We start from the raw sequence: 24,445 nt of genomic DNA on the forward strand, positions 1-24,445 counted from the left end.
CACACGTGTTTGTCCGTACTGACAGTGTTCGTCATAGTTTGCAACAACCATATCATGGACCATATAAAGTTTTAAAGAGAACCGATAAAATTTTCACTGTTAAAATGAAGCAAAAAGAAGTTAATGTATCTATAGATAGAATAAAGCCCTATTTTTCGGACAATTCTACAGAATCTGAAAAGACTTCAGAAACACCTTTACTGGTTGAAAAGAATTTTGGGCCTATTTCATCGTCTACAATTTCTAAAGCTGCTACAAAGCAAGGCAATGGAAACAAAAGAGTGAAGCTTGTTATTCCACCCCGAGTGACTAGATCTGGACGTACAGTGCGCATTCCAGCACGTTACACATGAGGTTTTTCATCGTTCGAGTACCTCACTAGGGGGGGAGTGCTGTGGTGCGCAAGAGCAATAACATAACAAGCATTTATATTTAGTTTTATGAAAAATAAAAACAACGTTGCTAAGACAACTCAATAATAATAATTACTATATTGACGTTCCAGACATTGGGATGTAAAAGTATTAATGGATTTACATATTTTATATTAACTTGTAAATAACTGTGTATATTAAATGTTGTGATGTCTCCAATTTACTTCGTTTTTATTTATCCAAAATCGCACATAGTAGGAAGATAGAAAACCTTCCCTTACAGTATTTTGTTTGTTACGTCATTGGCAATTGATTATTTACTATTTTTATTCCCTGTGAATAACTGGTATTCAACTAGTAAAAATAGATAATCAATAATATTTGCTTTGCTATATGATGCACAAAGCTGAAAAGCACTTATTGGAGTAACTACTGAAGCTAAAAGGAATTGAATTTTTTAATTCTCAGGTATTTAGTCTACTATGTTCAGCAAAACAAGCACATCTTAATAAAATCTCCGAGAATGATGCCGAAGTTGAAGCCGAATCAAGATGTTAAAAACTAACCACGAAAAAAGAATTTTTTCCCCATTATTTTTGCTTTTTAGTACACAATTTAGTTTTTCAACTTCTATTGACCGTTGATTTTAAATTGTTTAGTTTTCTAGAAATTCGCTATAATTAGATTAATGCACTTCAAGAAGATCACAGATACCCACAATGTCATCTAAAACGTCAGCGCCAGCTGATCGTTTATAAGCTGAATGACGTGTTAAAGTTGAGCTAAGTTTCTCCCCATAAGTTAGAATGTTAATTAACTTGAAGTTAATAAAATACAGCTCCTTGTCACACATCGAAATTGCTTAAATATAATTGTTTCTAGTCTATGTATTTCACTTAACTTAGATTTATTTGCTTGTATATTTTATTGTAACAGTGATAAAATTTTGTTTTTTTGTACCTGGCAACTTCGATGCATAGTTTATGCTCTACATAACTTCGAGTCTATCTTTGTGCAAAGTAAAAAATATGTACTGAAAGTATTGAAGTATATGCGAAAGAACATAGAATGTCTCACTTAATAGAATTGATACTTGAACGGCTTGGCTTCTTCGAAATAGAAAGGAAAGAATAGGCGCTAATTTAAATGCCACGTTTCAACAACCAATCAGGATTGAGATACCCACATAACGTCACTTGCAGGTATCCCATTGCATAACAATAAACAAAACAAACACATGGTTCAAATACTAATCAGATGCAGTAGTCATTAAGTGGCTTCTAAGCTTAATCCTTGACTCACAAGACATACTGAATAGAAAAATACTTTATCAAATAACTGATTATTAAAGAACATTCTAAAAATTCAGTTTTTGATTTTGAACTTATAAGCTGGACGATTGTGTGTTGTCTTTTACATATTTGGAAGAAAAAAAAAGGATTGCATACTTGCACTTCAAGAAGATCACGGATGCCCACACATCACCTATGACGTCAGCGCACGCTAATCGTCTATAAGCAAAATGGCCTGTAAAAGTTAAACTAAGTTTCTCCACATAAGTTAGAATGTTAATTTACGTGATGTTAATTAAATAGAGCGCTGAATCACACATCAAATTTGTTGAAATAGAACTCCTTATCTTTTACTTCTTTTACTTAACTTTGCTTTATTTGCTTTGTATTTTATTGTAATCGTGATACATTTTTGCTTTGAGTACCTGATAATTTCGATTAATTAATTAGTTTAAGTTCTACATGGCTTTGTATATAGAATGTTACACTTAAGAGAATTTATACTTGACGGGCTTGGCTTATTTAAACTGTCATAATAATCCTTATTGGTTCCATTGAAATGTAGAAAAATAAGCATCAAATATTTTGAAATACTGTAGCATGAAAAGCCACTACAATTATTCAATTCCCACTCACTAGTATATAAGATATGTTAACTACAATTTCTCCTGATCTTACTTTTGATAGATGATTGTTAGCCTAGCCATGTAATACAATGTTGATTCTCGAAGTTTCAATTGATAGTTAATACATATGTGTAAATGCGAATGCAAATAAATTTTTAACCATTATAATGCTTTATTAAAGAAATATTTTTGAAAACTAATTTCAACACTAAATTGGACAACCATATTTATATTTCAAGCAAAGTCAATGTTAAAAAAGAATTTGATAAACACAAATGCTTACACTTTAATTTTGATCTAAATTTGAGAAGATCTTTTTCTTATGCTTATCAGAGGCAATTTATTTAAGTAATATAAATTAAGACTATACTTGGTATTTCCTAACGTTTGAAGAATATTACCTTCTTTACAGTATTTAACACAAACTATTTTTCTTATTTTCCATTTGCAGTTTCAGCATTCAAAATACCCGATTACAAACATCCAACAGTCAATGCAAAGCATATAAATAAAATTTGTTGTATTAAATAATAATTTTGGATTACTAAAGTTTACATTAAAGTTATATTTCTATAGTAATTGTCGAACATTTAAAATTGTTTAAATAACTAAGTAAAATTACGCGATAAATTTAAAGTTTTCAAAACATATTCTAAGAAAATTATTTAATAAAAAGATAATTTTATACATGAAATTCGTTCAAATTAAAAATAATTTTAAACTTCAATACCGTAAACTTACCTCAGCTAAATAAATATACAAGGGAGAACGAAATTTCAGAAGCGTACATTGCGAAGATCTTTAGTGGCTTGAACGTTAGATTTCGCGGAACAAACAAAGACATGCTAAAAATGAAACATTACTCAAGTCAACGCGAAAACAAAATTCCTTAAGAAAATTTTTTTCGAAAAATAAATTCAATGTGTGCACCAACAGTTTAAACTCTCTCTCGTTCGTAAAAAGTTATTACACTGGTTATCATAAATTAAGGAAAATTCACAAAAATCGCGATAACTCAAGAAATTACACATGGAATTTTATGAAACTTACCCACAATATACAACACATAGTAAGGTATTAAACAACATAAAAAGAAATTATCAGACATTAATAGTAGTATAGAAATTAGCACATGTATAAAATAAACAAATTGGAAGTATCGGTTTGCAATAGAAAAAGTACCTTTAATATGGAATATGATTGCCTCTAGAAGCAATACAGCACAAACAGCGATGTGTGATGCTTTCAATTATGCGGTCTATCAGTTCAATAGGAAGTGAGAGCCATTGCTCTTGTAAAGCAGTTGCAAGCGTGGCAAGGGTCTGAGGGGGCGGATTGATGGCAGATACACGCCTCCCTAGAGCATCCCAAACGTGCTCGATAGGATTCAAGTCCGGGGATCGAGCTGGCCACTCCATGCGAGTAATTGTTTCCTGTTGAAGATAATCATCAACAATGCGAGCTCTGTGTGGTCTTGCATTATCGTCCTGTAACAGGAAGCAATCACCAATTGCCCCGGCATATGGGCGCACATAAGCATCAAGGATGTTGTCTCGATAAACCTGAGCATTCACGGTTCCCCTTGGAAAGACATGGAGGTATGTGCGCCCTCCTAAGGATATGCCTCCCCAAACACAGACACTGCCTCTTCCGTATGCATCTCTTTCACGGATGTTTGATGGATGATAACGGGTCCCAGGTTCTCTCCATATCAAATAACGTCTACTGTCACTTTCTAGACTAAACCTGGACTCATCCGTAAAGAGAACAGGCCTCCATTGATCTGACGTCCAGTGGACATGTTGTCGGGCCCACTGCAAACGGTCTCTCCTATGGCGTGATGTGAGCGGCACGCAAATGGCTGGTCGTCTCGCATACAGACCACCTTCGTGGAGCCTTCTGCGCACAGTTGACGTTGACACCAACCTTCCGGTGGCTGCAGCAAGAGAGGATCTAAGATGTGTCGGAGTAGCGGTTCTATTCCTGCGTGCACTTAATGTCAAATATCGGTCATCGGCACTGGTCGTAACAGTTGGCCGTCCTTGACTGAACCTCCTAGATGCCGAATCTGTGGTTTGAAATTGCCTCCAAAGTCTATGAACCACAGATGGACTCACATTTAGCCATCTGGCCACTTCTGATTGACTCTGCCCTGCCTCTAGTCTCCCGATGGCTCTCCATCGTAGTTCTTCAGGCAAATGATGCCTAGAGGTCATTATTACGAATTGGCTATCTCAGATTTTCAATGTCGCAATCACAGTAAAATTTGTGTGCTTTCTCTCAAACTTGGACTTTTATGCTCCAGGCAGATGACGTAAGCCGAGTGCAGCGCCACTAATTTGCATATTGCAATTTTACTCAGCTACTCTTAGTGGACAACATATGCAAATTTTGCACGGTTTGGCTTACTTTTGAAAGAGTTATCGCTATTTTTGTGATTTTTCCTTAATTTATGATAACCAGTGTATTTGTGTTTATGGATAGAACTCCGGTTTTAAGGAGCGCATTAATCAATAATCGCACTACTTATTTCAATTTATCCTCGTGACGAATTACTTTATTGTACATACATTTGCAGGCTTGTGTGCTCAATTTAGGCTTATAAGCCTCTGTCAAGTAGGACAGATGGAATAATTCAGAGAAGGACATCACAAAGAATACATCCAGGGTTACGACGGGAATCGAACCTGCTACCTCCACGCTTTGCACAGCGTTTGGCCGGTGATACCGCTCGGTCAGGGAGGCCCCCTCGTGAATAAACGATACACGATCCATTTAAGAGCTTTTTGCGTCATAAATGCGCTTATAGCTTATATAGTAGGGAAAAAATGCTTGGTTATTAACTTAGAATGTCAAAAAAGAAGAGTTTGCCATTAACCAAGGTAAAGAAAAATCCAACAAGGTGAAGTCGTGATCGAAAGGTTGATTTTGGGGGTTTACAAAGTAAACATTTTAAGATAATGTCATAAGTAGCTACAGATGCACGAGAGCCCGCATCCCCTCCGCAGAGGATCAAAATTGTGATGGCATGTCTTCGGATCATCCTCCGGGATGTTTCCCAGACCGTCGCCAATAGCCCATTGTGCAGCTCTACTTCGACGTAAATTAACAACAACAGCGAAAGCTACATGTATTAATTGATCAGATAACCAAATGAAATAGCTCAGTAGGAAATCTCCAATAAAGAATAGTGAATCCCATCCTGAAAACGGGAAGAGAAAATCACTTTAGCATCTCTATTTATTTATTTCTCGTCTGATAACGTTGATATTTGAGCTACATAACTAGGCAATATTGATCCGTTTATTGACATTGATATATTTATTGTTATACATATGCAGGTTTGTGTGCCATTTACAAAGTAACGTATGTAATTCATTGTCATGTTTAACAGGTAGGTACTCTAAAATACGTCGCACTAGAGCTGCACAATGGGCTATTAGAGACTGTCTGGAAAATATCCCTGAGGATGATCCGAAGACATGGCATCACAATTTTGTGAGGCCGATTACTCAATTTAGACATTGGTTTGAAGGTGAAGGACATTTTCTCCAGCTACTTATACCTATTGTACTGCTCAGCAACAAACCACAGGACTGTCGATTCCGCAGATTTTGAGAGCACGCATATCACGTGTACTCGTTGGGTCTCAACGGAGTCGAGAATCGAACCACCGGTTCCTCCGGATCCGAGTCAGATTATCGAACTACTGGGCTACCATGACCTTCAATTTAAACAACAGAGAGCACAAGTTAGAGAAGGACATCGCCAAGATAAGTCTAGAGTTATGATGGAATTCAAAACCGTCAGTGTTATACCCTTGTGGTTATAGCATAGTTATTAATAACTCTATATAACATATTTATTTAAGAATAATACACAAATAATTAAAAGAATATGAACGCGATGCCATAAGCGTGTGTTGTTATTCATGTATAAAACACATGTATAAATGTATAAAACACATCCAAGTTTGTATAAAACATATCATGTTTTATACAAACATGCATAAAACACATCCAAGTTTGAGCAGCATTACATAAGCCGAGAGGCACAAAAACAAATTCGTACAATCCGAAATTTTTAATTATTGTCGGTTTATGTTTTCCGGGTGAATGGGATTGTGATGATAGGATCTTTGGATATGAAGTTTTGTAAAAATGGTCTTGACTTGTATAAAACTTGTTATATGCGGAATGGAATAACGATCGGGGTTTGCTTGCTTATGAAGAACGTGATAATCAACCTTTTGACGTCAAGGATTCGTGTCTTTTTTGTCAGAGTGCGACGAGAACTCAAATTTGATTTGAAAGGCACAATAATGCCCTGATCAAGAATGTTTTGGAATTTTTCTTTGGCAGCCGTTTCCTGCTCTTGATTTAAGTTACGGCGGCGAGCATGTACTGGATGACCAGTAGTTTGAATATGATGAATTGTATTGTGCTTTATTTTTTAACTGAATGCCCGAAGATCACGTCTTAAATCTCGTTATATCAGGAAATTCACTTAAAATATATTTTCTGAAATCAGGGTATCGGACTAAGTTTTAATTTGTAAATCTTGTTTTGCAAAACTTTCACCTTTTGTTGACAATTTTGCATCGGGATCTATAAGACGTTTATTTTTAATATCGGTGATTAATCCGAAATGATTGAGAAAATCAAAAACCAATGATTGCGGCGCTTACGTCTGGGGTGACAAAATTCCATAGGAAAGATAGTCTTAAATTTACATCAAGAAGTTTTTGCCCATAGGTTTTTATCTTTGAATCATTAGAGGCGAAAAGTTCAAGTTTGATGGGCTTAGTGAGAATATTTGGTTTAGGAATAATACTAATGTTACACCGGAATCAATAAAGTAACGAGATTTCTTGTTACATACAAATAAGCGTCAATTTTTAAAAAAATGAATCTTCATGACCACAAGTCGTGACTGTAGTCATGGATTCTAGTTTTCCTGATTATTTGAATAGTTAGGCCTATCGCGAGTGTTATGCGGTTGTAAATATTCACAAGGTGGAACATATTTATGTGCATTATTCCGAAAACGCACATGATAGAAACAAAAATTTATTTGGTGCTGTTTTTTTTTGTTTCCCGAGCGTGACGATTGCCTACATGTAAAAGGTTGCTTAGTACGGAAGCGTGACAAGTGAGCCACTTGCAGCTATAATTCTGCATTTTGCTTAGCTATATCCTGGATTGCGCAGTGGCAACAGAGGCAGCTGTAGCGCCATACATCGCAACCGATAACGCAACATCCGCGACTTTGTTAGGGATCTCAGCCAAATTATTTAATTTTTCGGACGAAATAGATAAATCTGTGATGGTAAACGTTGCAATCATAAGTTAAGATACTCATCCTGTAACTGACCACCCAACAGTTGTTTTCTACCCGCTCACTTAGTTGTTGCCATTCCACTTTTTACAAAATGTTTCGAATCATATTATGAATAACCAGGGTTGGCAAGGGTTAGGACAGAATGGATTAATCCACGGTTTAAACCGTCCTGTCCAAAACCCTTTTACTCAAATTATGTCACAATTTTGTCTGAATTATTAGATATTGTCTAATAACATATTGATAATTAAATACTAATAACATATTGATAATGACAAGAACTAATAACATATTGATAATTAAATATACTAGAGAATATTTGTTTTTAGAAGTACTATGTTTTATTAATATTGTTTGACTCTTCAATTTAAACAAAGAAAGATTAATCAGTAATCAAGTTCAATGGTCCTCTCATTCTATAGTACATAATTGAAGTTTGGCCTTGCCATACAGGTTAAAATATTCGGGACTAAGTGCTTGGTTCGTCATAAACAGGTTTATTTATCTATGGTACTATTCAAGAATACTTTTATTTCATTCATGTTCAATTCTTTTAGCATAGTGGTGATACATCACCAGTGTCAGTAACTGAAACTGATGTTATACTCTTCAAAACTGTTAATACATTTTTCAGTTATTTTGTATTTTCAATTTAAACTAATATATTTATATTTAAAAACAATTTTTTTAAAAATAGATGTCTTTTTTATCATCCTGTAATGTAGAAATTATTAAAAAAAATTTTAAAAAATATTATGAAAAATAAAAGGCTAATTTTTGAACAAATTTAGTATTTTTTTAAAGAAACATTATTATATTTTAATATTGCCATATTTATCCTTATGCAAAAATATTATTTATCATTATTAAAAGCATATTTATATTTAAAGGATTAGGTATTCACTTTTGTTGTTCAATGAATTGTGGTGCTTCAAAAATTATAAACCTTTTCCTATTTTATTATATTCTTTTAATAAGTTATTGTAAATTGTATAAAAAATATCAAATATTTATTGATACATGTAATTATTATGTGTACAATGGTTACACCTATAGAATTTTTACCTTTTACCAAAGTTAAAGTTTTTGGACACTTTAAGACAGTTTTACCCAGTTTAGGACAGTTTTACCCAGTTTAAGACAGTAAAACCCACGTGTCCTGTCCAAAACCAGTTTAGGACGTCTAAAACCCCAACCCTGTGAATAACCACGCCCTATCCCCACTGGCAGGCTTGAGCGTTCTAAAGATTCATTTTAACTATCTTGAACTAGTTTTACGAGCTTCCGTTAACGTAACGTAACGCAAAAGCTCTCTAATATGCCAATTTTGGTACCTGATTTGTACATTTATCACTTGTGTCTACGTAGCACAATGCATACCCAATCTTTCTGGACATTAACATTTGAAATGTACAGAACGCAAAATAAAAAAGTGAACTCCATGAATGACTTATGATCAATCGGATTATTGCGTTCTAGGACTTTTATGTTAGCAGTTTTAAGGTCTAAAGTAAAATACGTTAATTAATCAGTCCAGATGATATTTTAAATTACGAAATCAGACACAAAAACGTACCTTCTCTAAATAAACATGCCTTTCATGCAATAAATTCGGAATTACTACCCACAAATTTGGGGGGTTAGCTGCATTCTGAAAAAATATGGTTCTAATAGTTTCGGCAAAGCAGATGAACTGCTAAAGTTAATTTTACTTTTTTCGTATTTTACTAAGCCACGAAAATTTTTTAAGTGAATCAAAAACATTTTACACACATTTATAAAAATCGTCTATAGAAAGATAATTTTTTACAAAATAAAGTTTTTAATAATTAATGATTATTTTATTTAACAATTCGAATTTTTTTTTAATCTTATGTTATTTATACTTTTAATATTTATAAATATTGCAGTCTTAAATGACAAAACTTTAATTTTGACGAATAGTTTCTGAGTCAGCAGATTTCAAAAAAGTCGTATGCTTAAACTTTTAGTTTTCTGACTTTGAATAAATGAATTTTTTAATTTTAAGCAAATATTTTTCGATTCACGTAAAATGTTTTAGATGAATAGCAAAATGCTTAAAAAGTGAAATCAACATTAAGGGGTCCAAACAATTTGAACAATAGTTTTCCACCCCTAATCTATTTTGATGGTGAGGAAAGCGTATCTAGTCAAAATAAAAGTTAATTCAAAAAAGTAGATTTTGTTACTTGAAATTTTCTTTATACTAATCAATCCATATATTAAGGACAAGGCATTCAAACCACTTCGATTGAGTCCAAGAGCATGAAAATCCGATCATTAGATCAAATGTTATTCGAGAATTCTATTTTACTATTCGGTACTTAAATTAAATTCCTGCATTTAGGATTGCATAACTTTAAATGCCAGGGGAGCAGCAATTAAATAAAACTAAAAAGAAAATTGTTGAAATTTTTATCCAAAATGATATTTTTTAATTTTCGAAATCGGAGAGAAAGAATGGACCTGTCTCTAACTAAATAACTACTTGGTAAAGTTTAACACCTGTACTTTGTATGTACAATAAATTGTATGTGCGTATGAACGTACAGACATTACATTCACAGGTAAATTGTGAGTACATAAGTCTACCTGTGTATGTATTCACATGCGTAAGTATATGTATATTGGTAAGTACATACAGAATGCAAATCTAGGCATGCATAAAGAATGAATTCATATACATTTATGCATAGTACATTGTAAGTACAATCAATTCATGTTAAACATATGCCTACACCAATATATTCATATAATGTATAGGCTTTTTAAGCAACCATTTAGAATAAAAATAACTTGTCTTGGCATTAGGCATGGAGATTTAGTTAAATTTAAGCACTCTAGCTAGTAGGAAAGGAGTCATGATTTTGAATGGTATTTTATATTTTGGCAGAGTTCAGAAAGCAGTTGTATCTTGTAATGTCACAAGTACTGCTCGAAACATTAATGAGAAAGCTATCGCAACTGTGATTGATAATTTCTTTTTATAGCGGTCAGAAAACTATTTAAATTTATGTAATTAATAGGCAAAAAACTTCTTTAAGTCGATAATTTAGTCCACATTTCTATGGATGATAAATGTCTATTTGCCGATAAATTGTATTTGTAACTGTCAAGAAATAGCTTGTATTGTTATCCAAACCTGAGCTCTATTTGTTTTTAAGTACTCCAGCTATTTTTATAAAGGCCAAAATTTTATTTGACGACGAATTCAATTTTGTGAAAAAAAATCACGAAATATGTGGTTAGCATTCTTCAAGAAACGATAAAGTTTTAGCTTCGAATCTTTATGAAGATCCGAAGCGTTTGAAACATGTTCATAGAATTTTAGTCAAAGCAATAAATATAAATTTTTTTTTGTGATATGTTCGGTAAGATATCGAATTATATTTGAAACATTTAAGGAAGGTCGAATTTTAAAAAAGTGAGTGCTATTTTCTTAATTTCTCTGAAAATGTGAAAATAAATCTTAAGTGAAATCTGATTCTAACTACAATATACATGTATGTTATATATACTTCTATTTTTACTTTGATCGAACGCAGAGAGATATTTTTAAAGAGTAAAGAGAAGTCCAGCTATTTAATAGAAATAAATTTTCTGATTTTTATCTGAATTTTCCTGACTTTTCTAGTATAGAAAATTCTCTGATCATTTCATGTTTTCCCGGTGGGTGACCACACCTTTTAATCATAAACAATTTATGTTATTATTTGATTATAAACTGTCCATAATACCTGTATAGAGAAGCCACATAGCAATAACGAGCGCTTAATAAATAAATATAAAAAAACTGATTCATATCAATACTGATAAGGTCACATGCTGACTTATAACATGTGAAAAGAATATGAGGTTAACTTACAAATTCTAAAATCGATGCATTGAGAGAAGGAACAAAATACAAATATAGCTTTTCCTAGAATATCTATTTCTGTTATTATTTGTGTTCGCTTCCATAATACTTGGCTAGAGAAACCACTGAAGCAATAACAAGCAATGGTGGTAGCATAGTATCACAATACCAATTGTTTAAGATTTCCTTTTTTACATTTATTTCTATGATTTGAATTTAAAGACGATTTAATTTAATTTTATTGATGGAAGCTAGATATGAAATACTCGTGAACGATACAAAGCTGGAAAATCCACTATATAGAATTTTTTTACTATAGACTTAGAACACAACTTTACATCAGTTAAAAGCATTTCTCTTGCTTCATGATTTACCAGTATTCTTTGACAATCTTTCGGTTTGAAATAAGTCAATCCATCTTTAATAATTCATTGAAATAAGATGTTTTGTAAGCGGTGCTTTTAAAAATTTTATAACTTTTTTTTTCAGTTAAAGATTAATTTTATTTTTTTCTCTAATGCCCGTTAAATATTTTCATAGAAATTTGCTACTGTTTTTAAACCTCTAAAACTGTTTTTCCCAAAATAATTAAAACAAAGATTACGTTATTTTTTCTTTTAGAATTTGGTGATTTATCAATTCAACTCAATTATTTTAATTTAGAAAAAAAATTAGCAAAGCATTCATGTTTTTATAAAAATCAACATAAAAAGTTATTCAAAGGTATGTTATATCATGATGTATTGATATGTCTCAGTGATAATGTATCCCGATATAAAGTTTCTCCCATTGCTCAATTCTAAACTCGAGTTTCTTATTCCAAGATTTAGAAGAAGCCTATATATGTACTGGATAACTCTCCACCTTTCAGAAAACAGAGGAGATGCTTGGGAGATCAACATCTGTAACTACCTTTTTCCACCAAATGCTACTTATTTCTAAAAACGGATTTCCTCCAAGATATACACTATTTCCCAATATAAAAAAGACTATCTAATAGACTTTAAAAGTAAATCATTGGCAATTTTATATAGAATTTTAGTAAGACATAAAGATTAAATAATATTAATTTTAAAATCTCGGAAACTTTAAGAAAACGTACATAGGATGACAAGTGCTGTAATATATTCATTTATAGAGTAATTTCCTGTTGCTGAGAATAAAGTATTAAGCGGAAATTCAATCTGCTGCAATAAAATCATGGGGAAATACATGATATCGACAGAGAAAATGAAGTAAGTGAGCTGCAGTAGTGATTTTTATGAAAATTTCCACTGAGCACAACAGAGTGTTCCCGAATTATTGACCCGAGTTAGGTTATTTAGTGCTTCTAAAAAAGTTATAACAAATTATTTATTAAATATATAGCTCTATGTGTATCAATCTCTCATTTTAAACTTGATTTCGTAAACAAAGAAGTTGAGGCATTAAATATATTACATCATAATTTAAATAATAAGTAAATAATTAATTAGAGGAAAGGTATGCCTTATAATTTGTTAGTTAGCAAAAGTTAAGTTACAAAACAATTGAACGAGAATTTGATTTATAACGTGTTGCAAGGAATTGATGAAAACTTACAAACTCTAAGATCAATACATTAAAACAAGGAGCAAAATACAAAAAAAACTTTTCCAAAAATAGCTATTTCTGTTATTATTTGAGTTCGTGAGACTGTCCATAATACTTGGCAAGAGAAACCACTGAAGCAATAACAAGCAATGGTGGTAGCATTGTAGATACATCACAATACCCGTTGTTCAGTATTTCCTTTTCTAAATTTATTTCTATGCTTTGAATTTGAGGACGATTTAATTTCATTTTATCGATGGGAGGTAGGTATGAAAGCACTGGTGAACGATACAAAGCTGGCAATTCGACCTTATTGAATTTGTTTACTATTGACTTAGAACACAAGTTTACGTCAGTAAAAAGCACATCTCTTACTTGATGATTTTCTAGTATTCTTTGACAATCTTCCGGTTTGAAATAAGCACCACTATCAATAAGATGATTGATGAAAGAAATACAATCTTCCCCTTGAGAAAGAGCCCATTCTTCAGTTAAGTAGTTTAAAGGGGTGTCACCATTTGCATCAATAACATTGACATCTTTTTGGTGGCTTAAGATTAGTTTAAAAAAATCTAAATTCCAAAGACCTTCAGCTGACAGATGGACAGCAGATTTATTTCCTTTATCATCGATATCAGTAAAACAAGTTATTTTACTCAAGATACTTTCAGCATTCAGTGGATTTCTATCATCATCATACGAAACTAAACGTTCAACATATTCATGGATATAATAATAGAGAAATGTACGGCCGCCATTGTCTTTGATATCAGGATTTGCTCCTGCCTCTAATAGCATTATCATTATATCAGTGCGTTTATTTTTGTAAGCTAAATGCAATGGCGTTTCACCTTCTATATTCTTAATGTCTAAACTCGGTTTTGCTTCCCTATTCACTAGATATTTTACAAGCTCTAACTGATGATACGTAATGGAGTAATGCATAGGTGTCCAATCATCTTTACTCTTTTCATCTACACTAATACCCATATTGAGAAACAAATCAACAACTTCCTTGTTACCATGACGCGCAGCTATGTGAATGGGTTTTTCCCCTTTTGAATTTATAATGTGAGAGTCTGCTCCCTTTTCCACTAGAAAATTTATAACGCTAATTGTGCCTTTTTCGGCAGCTTTGTGCAGTGGAGTATTATTACCTGGTTCAAATGAGTTAGGATCTTGCCCAAGTTCAATAAAAGTTTTAATAACTTCTACGTGACCATTTTGAGCTGCAACGTGTAGAGGTTTGGCAACTCTCCCAAACATTTCATCATAATCAGCACCTTTTTCGACAAGGAGACTGACAATATCAACGGCCCCTTTCCTTGCAGCATAGTGTAAAGGTTGCCAACCTTTTTTATTCCGTTCGTTAAAATCAAGCCCTAAATTCAAGAAATACTCTATTACATTTTTGTGTCCATGTTTCGCAGCCAGATGCAACACGCTATAATTTTCATAAGTCTTTGCGAATATATTTACCTTATTTTGAACTAAATATTCAATCGTTTCTAATTTACCCCCTTTTGAAGCCCAATGAAGCGGTGTCCATTTTTTACTGCTGGGCTCCTCAATGCTCATTCCAATAGAAATAAAAAATTCTATTATTTCAGTTTGTCCTATTATAGCAGCGATATGAATAGCTTTTCCATAATCACTGCATTCAACGTGAATATCGGCATGTTTATCAAAAAGATACTGAACCATTTCAAGAAAACCTTCTCGAGAAGCATAGTGTAAGCACGTCCAATGGCAGTTCGTATTTAATTCATTAACATCACATCCTTTATTGATATAAAACTCAACTGTTTGCGTATGCCCATTCTTAGCCGCCACATGAATAGGCTTTTGGCCATTATTACTTCTGCCGTTGACGTCAGCACCATTATTAATTAACAGTTCAATGACTCCTATATTTCCGCGTTCTGAAGCATAATGCAATGGAGTCCAGCCATAATCATCTCGGGCATTTATTTTTAATCCAAGGGTGAGGAAATATTCTACAGCATTAACATTGCCCGATTTGACTGCTAAATGTAACGAAGACTCACCATATTTGTTTTTGGCATTTATATTAGCTCCATTTTCAATAAGATCGTGAATTAAATTCAGATGCCCGTTTAATGCTGCAAAATGTAGAGGCGTACAGAAATTTTCCCCGACAGCTTGAACATTGGAACCACTATGAAGAAGGAAATTTAGTACATCTCTGTGTCCATATTTTGAAGAAAGATGAATTGCTTGATTACAATCTTCATCAGCAGCATGAATGTTGGCTTTATGTTTCAAAAGCACCTCAACTGTTTCAAGCTTTCCCTCAGATGCAGCTAAATGTAATGAGGTGTTACAGAATTTATTAGTTGTGTCAACACCTGCTCCTTTAAGTAAAAAATAATCTACAACTTTTTCACAACCATATTCTGATGCAATATGCATAGGTTTCGTACCTGTACCAAATTGCTCTGCATGGATATTAGCACCATTATCAACTAGATATTCCACAATATCCACATCATTGTTCACAGCTGCATAGTGCAATAATGTCCAACCAATTTCATCAGTTTCATTCGCATCACCACCTTCACTGAAAAAAAATTCTAGAATGTTCCTGCGACCAAATCTGGATGCAAAATGGCAGTATTTCGATCCTATACAACTTCCTCCAGCACTCGCATTTACCCCATTTCTGATTAAAATCTTTACAATTTCTAAATGCCCTTTTTCTGCTGCGTAGTGTAAGGGTTTGCGGCCCTGTTTATCAGTTTCACTAACGCGAACTCCTTTTGTTATAAGCAATTCAATTATATCACATCGGCCAAAATAAGATGCTACGTGTATCATCTTGCTGCAACGATTTTCGACTATGATTGCATTAGTATCAAGGCCTTCTTCTAACAGGCGTTCAAACTCATCAAGCGTACCGTGTTTAATGATAAACATTGCTTCTTGTATGACAACATCACAGAACTTACGTTTGTTTTCCATTTTGAAAGAAAAGTCGGTAATATTTTCACTCGTTATATTGTGCAAATTATTCGGTAATAGTATGCCAATTTGATTTCAATTGTCAACATATCTAAAAACAGAACCATCACTAATGGAAATGCGCATATTTTTTTCTTTTCGGTATATTCCTTTTTAAGTTGGTGTGATTAAGTGGGTTATATATTTTCAAGAAATATTTTTTAACAAATTTTCTGCTTCTGTAAAAAAAAAAGAAAAAACTATTAGTAAAGGAAATTTTTTTATCATCTTTAAAAAGAGTATGACTGTAGTATATCGAAATGTGTTTATTTCTTATTTAACAGTATGCATAAAACTAAAAAAAAGTAAACAAATGAAACAGAGCACATTGGAAACCTTTCCTTTCATTGTCAAATTTTCACATTGCTATTCTAATGGTTTAAGCATCACTCCTAAAATATGGTAATTAAACTGTATAGATGATATTATAAATTCCAAAATCAGACTTAAAAATGTACTCTTTGTAAATTAAGATACTTTTGCTCTGCGGATTTAGATCATGGATTCAAGATCCTAAAATTATGGTGGTATCTGACATCTACTAAATTTTATAAGTCAAGAGAGGACGTCGCATATTTTAAAATTTCATTTATCAAGGACCATTGGACGGATTCCGTTTTATTTTTGATGCATATAAGCATATTTATCCAAATCCTGGTATTGCGATTGTGTATCTAATGTAAATGAGAATAACTATCTTCCATAGCGATAGAAGTATGATTGTTAGGCTATGAAGATAGTTTCAAGTTTGTTAAGGCAAGTTAGCTTTTTAATCAATATTTATTTGAACGTCATCATATGTAGTTTTCGATGCACCGAAAATCTGCTTTTTAATTACTTACTCAATTTCAAATCTTTTCATGGAAAATTTTAATCCACAAAGACTACAGCAGTGAAACGGATGTTTCCGTGGTATGGGAAGAATGAAGCTAGAGCCATCTTGTGGTAAAAAACTAAAACTCCAAAGCATTAGCATAAAATAGCAGCATTAAAGCAGGATGAATTTTAAAGGAAACTCTAGTCATCGTTAATGATGTTCCAGCATGCAGTCAAAACCTGGGTTACTTTCGGATCACTCATTCGACTGTTTGTTCAGAGAGTTAGGCACCATGACTGACAAATCATGAGTTAAAATGTATTATTCAGGAAAAAATTCAAAAATTTCTGCTTCATGTAATGGGAGATTTTAGTAGATTTTGGGTATGGAGGAGTGTTGGGTATTTAAAAAACATTATTTATATGAAAATAAATGTTTTCTTAGTTTTTTCCGTCTTAAAACTTTAAACATTTTAATTTATAAAATGTTTTTTGTCCTGTACAAATTTTATATTTATTTATTCTTCATGAATTTATGATCCTCGAAAAATTTAGAATAGTGAAATATGCGTATTTATACATTGTTTTAAGATAAGTAACTTCAACAATGCGAAATCGGTCAAATAGTTACCGAGAAAAATTTATCTGAGTAATTTATAAAATTCTTCAATGATTTCAGAGTTATATTTAACAATGATCGAAAACATTTCCAAATTTTTTCGATCATTGTTGAATAAAGTAATGATAAATATAAAAATTCATTCTTTACAGGAATAGGAAAATTTTTATAGGAATTTTTTTTTGATTCACTTAACTAGTTCAGAGTTAACTAGTTCCCACTGAAGTATTCGAAAATATTCAAAAATGCAATGTATATTGAAAGGTTTAAACTTTAGGCTGTACTTATAAAATTATTCAGATTATATTTTACAGAATGCAGCTACCCCACATCTATTGCAAGAGACAAAACTTGAAGTCTGTCGAGGAAAGGCATAGTGCGCAAAATAAAAGATATTACCTTGAATAATTGTCGTTGTAATGAGTGGATTTTTGCGTCCTAAGTGTCAATTTTAATGGTTCCTGGGGGGGGGGTTACTTCAAATATGTTAATTAATTAGAGCTAACTCTTAATTTAAAAATCGAGCACAAACACGTCCTTTCTCTGAATAAGCACATTTTTACATATTTGGATTCCCTACCCTTAAAATAAGGGGGGGTATGATTAAGAATAACATGTTGTTCATTGTAGGATTAGTATAAGAATACTGTATATTTTACGATTCATTATTCTTATCTTACATTTTCATCTTACATTTTGGAAAAATCATTTTCAGGAAGATTAAAAGATGTGCCGCAGCAAAAATTCCATATTTGTGATAAATTATGCTTCTTAAACTACAACAATTCAAATTTGATTTTATTTCTTTTGCAGTATGCGTTTTAAACAAAAATTTTTTAATTTTATAAAAAAATGTTCGAAAATCAGAACTATGAATAAAAATTGTGTTTGCAGACATTTTTAGGAATACTAATTCAGTGACGTAGCTACGCTATCCATGTTGATCATGGGGTTTTAAAAAAAATATTTACACATTAAGGAAAGTGCCATAAACTCATAAACCTACCAGAACTGCTTATACCTAATTAAAAACGTCATTTGATTCAAAATTATACGAAATGGAGATAACAGTTAACAAGTTTCAAGCGCTCAAAAGTTGGCGCCCATTTTCAAGATTTATCAGACGAGAATGAGAAGAAGCAAAGGTGATTTCAGAAATAAAACGTTTTGTATTTTAAATCACTTATTCCTAGTCATTTAGTCTTGAGAATTGCAGGTATTTTTGAGTGCTTGAAACTTGTCAACTGTTGTTCCCATTTCGTATATTTTTGAAGCAAATGAAATTTTTTATCAAGTGTGAAAGAATCACTTTAGTTTCTTGGGATTCAATAAGGAACTGCCTATAGTTTAATTTATAACAATGGCTAATGCTAAACTAGCACTAAAAATTCACTTTTCAAACATTTTCATGAACTTACAAATTGAAATTGTTAAACGAGTTATAGGATAGGGGACCAATATTGCTCTTTGTCATCGATGTCCAAATTTCAGGCCCTAAGCGCACACTTTTTTGAAGATTCAAGACAACTTTTCGACTCAAGGACAGACAAAAGTACTTAGTAAACGCCGAAGAAAAGTTGAATAAGTAAAGTTTGAGTTTCTCTCTTAAAATCCAGAATTGTATATACTAAGATTCTAAAAATTCTGAAAAGACGTACCTATTTTAAGCTCCTGATACTAAAATTCAGTTTGTTTACCAGGAATGTTTGAAAAATGAATTTTTCAAACGAGTTTCGCATTAGACACAGCAATAAATTTAATTGCACAAGTTTATTTTCAACTGTTTAAAAAATTAGATGCTTGTAAGATCTCAGCAAGATTTTCCCCCAAAATAGTTTATTGCACGATTTTCAATATTTCATTATTTTTATTCGTTATATGATTTAATCTCACAGATCAATGCATGAAAGAGCGAATTAATAGTTCAAAAATCTGCTTAGTTTGTTCCTGGTTGCGCTTTTAAAACTATAATTTCTACAAAACCAAACAATTTAAAGTCCAAATAATAACTAAGTAATTAATTGAAATAAAGAAAATAAATTATATTCTAAAGATCTAAGTAAATGGAGATCAAACTCTTCAAATAATTGTAGAAAATCTCTCTATGATTACACTATATGAACATATTGACATCATTGATAATTTTGCTAATTTGTTTTACTGGTATTGTTAATAGCTGCTGTTTTAACAAACGCCAAATTCACGAGTATAGGCATTTAATGTGGTTTATAGTACTAGATTTTTTATCTACTCCCAAAAGATTAAGTTCCGGAGAATCAAACGAAAAACAGAAACTTAAAAAAATTTCTAAAGTGTTATTGATGCCAAAGATGATTATTTTTGGTAACAATGCACTACCGGTTATACTGTAATTAGGGCAGTTTAATCGGCACTAAATCTATATCTATATTTCTCTTACACGGCACCAAAAAAAAGCCTCATTACAACTCCCCGAATGGCAACGTTAGAAAATCGGCCAATGATTGTTGCTAAAAATGTCACATGGCAAATGTCACATGAGGTGGCTCAACATATAGCGCTTTCAAAAACGGAAACAATAACCAGAGTGAGCATTGTCAGGTTGTTCAATTCAAATTCATGCCCTAAGAACATGATAATATTTAATTTAAACTCAATTAGGAATTAATTAAGCTGGCCTTCTCCATAGCTATAAATAAGAAACAAGGTCAGACTTTTGAGAAAATCAGTTTAGTATTGACTAAACAAGTTTTTAGTCATGGACAACTTTATGTTGGCCTGTCAAGAGTTAAGTCATTTGACAGCCTTTCAGTAATTGCTCCAAGATGCCAAATCTATAATTGTGTTTTCAAAGAAATTCTAAATGCTTAGTGTTCATTTCTTAGAGCTTTACAGAAAAAAATGTTTTTTTTGGAAAAAGTTTAATTGAAACTTCTATTGGCAGTAGGCAAGGGGAACTGCCAAAATCAAAACTCCCCGATTAGAAATTCAGCATGGCGACCTCCACATGGTATTTCTCGGGTAATGCTTACAGCCATGCATTTTAATTTATTGTATGTAAAACATCCTTATTCTGTTCTAAAATGTTATGTACTTTATCACAAATGATAATTAATATAGAGATTGATTTCAATAATGCTGATCACCAAAAAATATTTCATTTGGCGATAAAACAAATTTTTGTGTTCTTGAAAATGAAAGACTTTTTGAGGGTCATTATCTCACAAGGAAAAGTTAGGGTTTAAAGTTTATATTTTAAAATAATAAAAAAAAATTTCTAAAACTTTCAGAATTTCTAGCATTAACTAATTTATTATACACATTTAGTTGAATTTAGGTGAGTAACTGCAATATTTGATAATTTATTTTGCTAATATGTTTCTTATTTAGCTAATGTATTGATTTTTTCACCATGTACAATCTAAATAGCTTATATACTTTTTTAAAAGCCAATAAGAACATTGATAGAATTACTCTACATAAGTACAATACTATGTCTTTGATGATAAAATACTATGTCTTTGATGATAATATACTATGTCTTTGTGCTAGAACATTGTGTTCATTGCCGAGCGAGCGCAGCGAGCCATGGTTCACGGCGTGAACCACATAGGATTGCGTAGCAATTCTCGGGGGTTGGCGACCGTTAGCGAGCAGGGGGCGGAGCCTCCTAGTATATTTATATAGGTACAAAGTATTTTTATAGTAAATTTGGTGCCTATTAAAATTGCATCAATACTGTGCATTTTTATTATAGATACCACGGAAAAAAGTTTATGACGACCTCTCGAAGATATTACTGCAGATAATTTCTTGAATGCGGTTAATTTAAAACGTCACGATTTGACCTCGAGCAACAGCATTGTGCCAGATGGTACCGAATAAAGACGATCTTCATTTTTATGGGCCGAACTACTTAAAATGTGTTTTGCTAAATCTAATAACGCAAAGTTACAGGGAAGGACGATGCATAATAATAAATACAAAGGACACTCAAATTACTTTAGCTTTACTAATTGTTTCAATATATGTCTTTCAGTTTTGGACTTGATTTTGATGCAGTGATTCTTTCTTTTTCACTCTTTACGAGAAACGAGTATTCATCTAGCAATAAATAAAATATGGCATTATTTTTGCTTTGGCAATGGTGGTATTTTGTCTGTTCCGTCATTGGCAATTGATTATTTACTATTTTTATTGTCTATGAATAACTGGAATTGCACTAGTAAAAATATATAAACAATAATATTAGCCTTGCTATATGATGCGCAAAGCTGAAAGGCACTTATTGGAGTAACTACTGAAGCTAAAAGGAATTGAATTTTTTAATTCCCAGGTATTTAGTCTACTATGTTCAGCAAAACAAGCACATCTTAATAAAATCTCCGAGAATGATGCCGAAGTTGAAGCCGAATCAAGATGTTAAAAACTAACCACGAAAAAAGAATTTTTTTTCCCATTATTTTTGCTTTTTAGTACACAATTTAGTTTTTCAACTTCTATTGACCGTTGATTTTAAATTGTTTAGTTTTCTAGAAATTCGCTAATTAGATTAATGCACTTCAAGAAGATCACAGATACCCACAATGTCATCTAAAACGTCAGCGCCAGCTGATCGTTTATAAGCTAAATGACGTGTTAAAGTTGAGCTAAGTTTCCCCCATAGGTTAGAATGTTAATTAATTTGAAGTTAATTAAATACAGCTCCTTGTCACACATCGAAATTGCTTAAATATAATTGTTTCTAGTCTATGTATTTTACTTAACTTATATTTATTTGCTTGTATATTTTATTGTAACAGTGATAAAATTTTGTTTTTTGTACCTGGCAACTTCGATGCATAGTTTATGTTCTACATAACTTCGAGTCTATCTTTGTGCAAAGTAAAAAATATGTACTGAAAGTATTGAAGTATATGCGAAAGAACATAGAATGTCTCAATTAATAGAATTGATACTTGAACGGCTTGGCTTCTTCGAAATAGAAAGGAGAGAATAGGCGCTAATTTAAATGCCACGTTTCAACAACCAATCAGGTTTGAGATACCTACATAACGTCATTTACAGGTATCCCATTACGTAACAGTATCCATTACTTGGCTTATTTAAACTGTCATAATAATCCTTATTGGTTCCATTGGAATGTAGAAAAAATAAGCATCAAATATTTTGAAATACTGCAGCATGAAAAACCACTACAATTATTCAATTCCCACTCACTAGTATATAAGATATATTAACTACAATTTCTCCTGATCTTACTTTTGATAGATGATTGTCAGCCTAGCCATACAATACAATGTTGATTCTCGAAGTTTCAATTGATAGTTAATACATATGTGTAAATGCGAATGCAAATAAATTTTTAACCATTATAATACTTTATTAAAGAAATATTTTCGAAAACTAATTTCAACACTAAATTGGGCAACCATATTTATATTTCAAGCAAAGTCAATGTTAAAAAGAATTTGATAAACACAAATGCTTACACTTTAATTTTGATCTAAATTTGAGAAGATCTTTTTCTTATTCTTATCAGAGGCAATTTATTTAAGTAATATAAATTAAGACTATACTTGGTATTTTCTAACGTTTGAAGAATGTTACCTTCTTTACAGAATTTAACACAAACTAATTTTTTTATTTTCCATTTGGAGTTTCAGCATTCGAAATTCCCAATTACAAATATACAGCAGTCAATACAAAGCATACAAACAGAATTTGTTGTATTAAATAATAATTTTGGATAACTAAAATTTACATTAAAGTGTAATTTTTACAATAATTTTCGAACATTAGAAATTGTTAAATAACTAATTAAAATTGCCCGATAAATTTAAAGTTTTCAAAACATATTCTAAGAAAAATTAATAAAAGATAATTTTTAATATATGAATTTCATTCAAATTAAAAATAATTTTAAACGTCAATATTGTCAACTTACCTCAGCTAAATAAATATACAATAGAGAACGAAATTTCAGAAGCATACATTGCGAAGATCTTGAGTGGCTCGAACGTTAGATTTCGCGGAACAAACATAGACATGCTAAAAATGAAACATTACGCAAGTCAACGCGAAAAAAAAATTCCTTAAGAAAAAGTTTTTCGAAAAATAAATTCAATGTGTGCACCAACAGTTTAAACTCTCTCTCGTTCGTAAAAAGTTATTATTTGTGTTTCATGGATAGAACTCCGGCTTTAAGGGGCGCATTAATCAATAATCGCACTACTTATTTCAGTTTATCCTCGTGACGAATTACTTTATTGTACATACATTTGCAGGCTTGTGTGCTCAATTTAGGCTTATAAGCCTCTGTCAAGTAGGACAGATGGAATAATTCAGAAAAGGACATCACAAAGAATACATCCAGGGTTACGACGGGAATCGAACCTGCTACCTCCACGCTTTGCACAGCGTTTGGCCGGTGATACCGCTCGGTCAGGGAGGCCCCCTCGTGAATAAATGATAAACGATCCATTTAAGAGCTTTTTGCGTTATAAATGCGCTTATAGCTTTTATAGTAGGGAAAAAATGCTTGATTATTACAGTCACTCGAAAAAATATTTTTTCGAGTGACTGTAACTTAGAATGTCAAAAAAGATGTTGTTGTTATTGTTGTTGTTACTTTACGTCGCACTAGAGCTGCGCAATGGGCTATTGGCGACGGTCTGGGAAACATCCCGGAGGATGATCCGAAGACATGCCATCACAATTTTGATCCTCTGCGGAGGGGATGGCACCCCCGCTTCGGTAGCCCGACGACCTGCACGCGAAGTCGAGCACTTTACGGTAGCACAGTTTAACGAGGACCAATACCGCACACCCTCGGTCCCTACGCAGACTGATCCAAGTGGTCACCCACCCGCTCACTGACCGTAGCCAGTGATGCCTGACTTCGGTGATCTGCTGGGAACCGTGTCTTA

At 32.4% G+C, this 24,445-nt stretch overlaps 1 protein-coding gene across 15 annotated transcripts in view; it reads right to left on the minus strand.

Annotated features, from left to right (window-relative positions):
• Window positions 1-23,786, minus strand: part of LOC122270163 (uncharacterized) — a 39,617-nt gene extending 15,831 nt beyond the window's left edge. For 4 of the 15 annotated variants that reach the window (XR_011636425.2, XM_087165731.1, XM_087165722.1 and 1 more), the window contains exon 1: window positions 3,034-3,256. Coding sequence is in view for 1 of the 15 variants with exons in the window: in XM_087165733.1 (XP_087021859.1) it covers window positions 13,166-16,063 (2,898 nt within the window). In the remaining 14 variants the exon portion in view is untranslated. Of the gene's footprint in view, window positions 1-1,822; window positions 1,902-3,033; window positions 3,257-13,038; window positions 16,282-23,463 lie in introns of those variants that run through there. The other 11 variants (XR_015434592.1, XM_087165724.1, XM_087165729.1 and 8 more) reach the window with 6 other exon arrangements.
• Between the last annotated feature and the right edge of the window lie 659 nt (window positions 23,787-24,445).

The sequence above is a fragment of the Parasteatoda tepidariorum genome, chromosome 6, assembly GCF_982258835.1.
Source record: "Parasteatoda tepidariorum strain Cologne lab strain chromosome 6, Ptep-v5.0, whole genome shotgun sequence".
Lineage (NCBI taxonomy): Eukaryota > Metazoa > Arthropoda > Arachnida > Araneae > Theridiidae > Parasteatoda > Parasteatoda tepidariorum.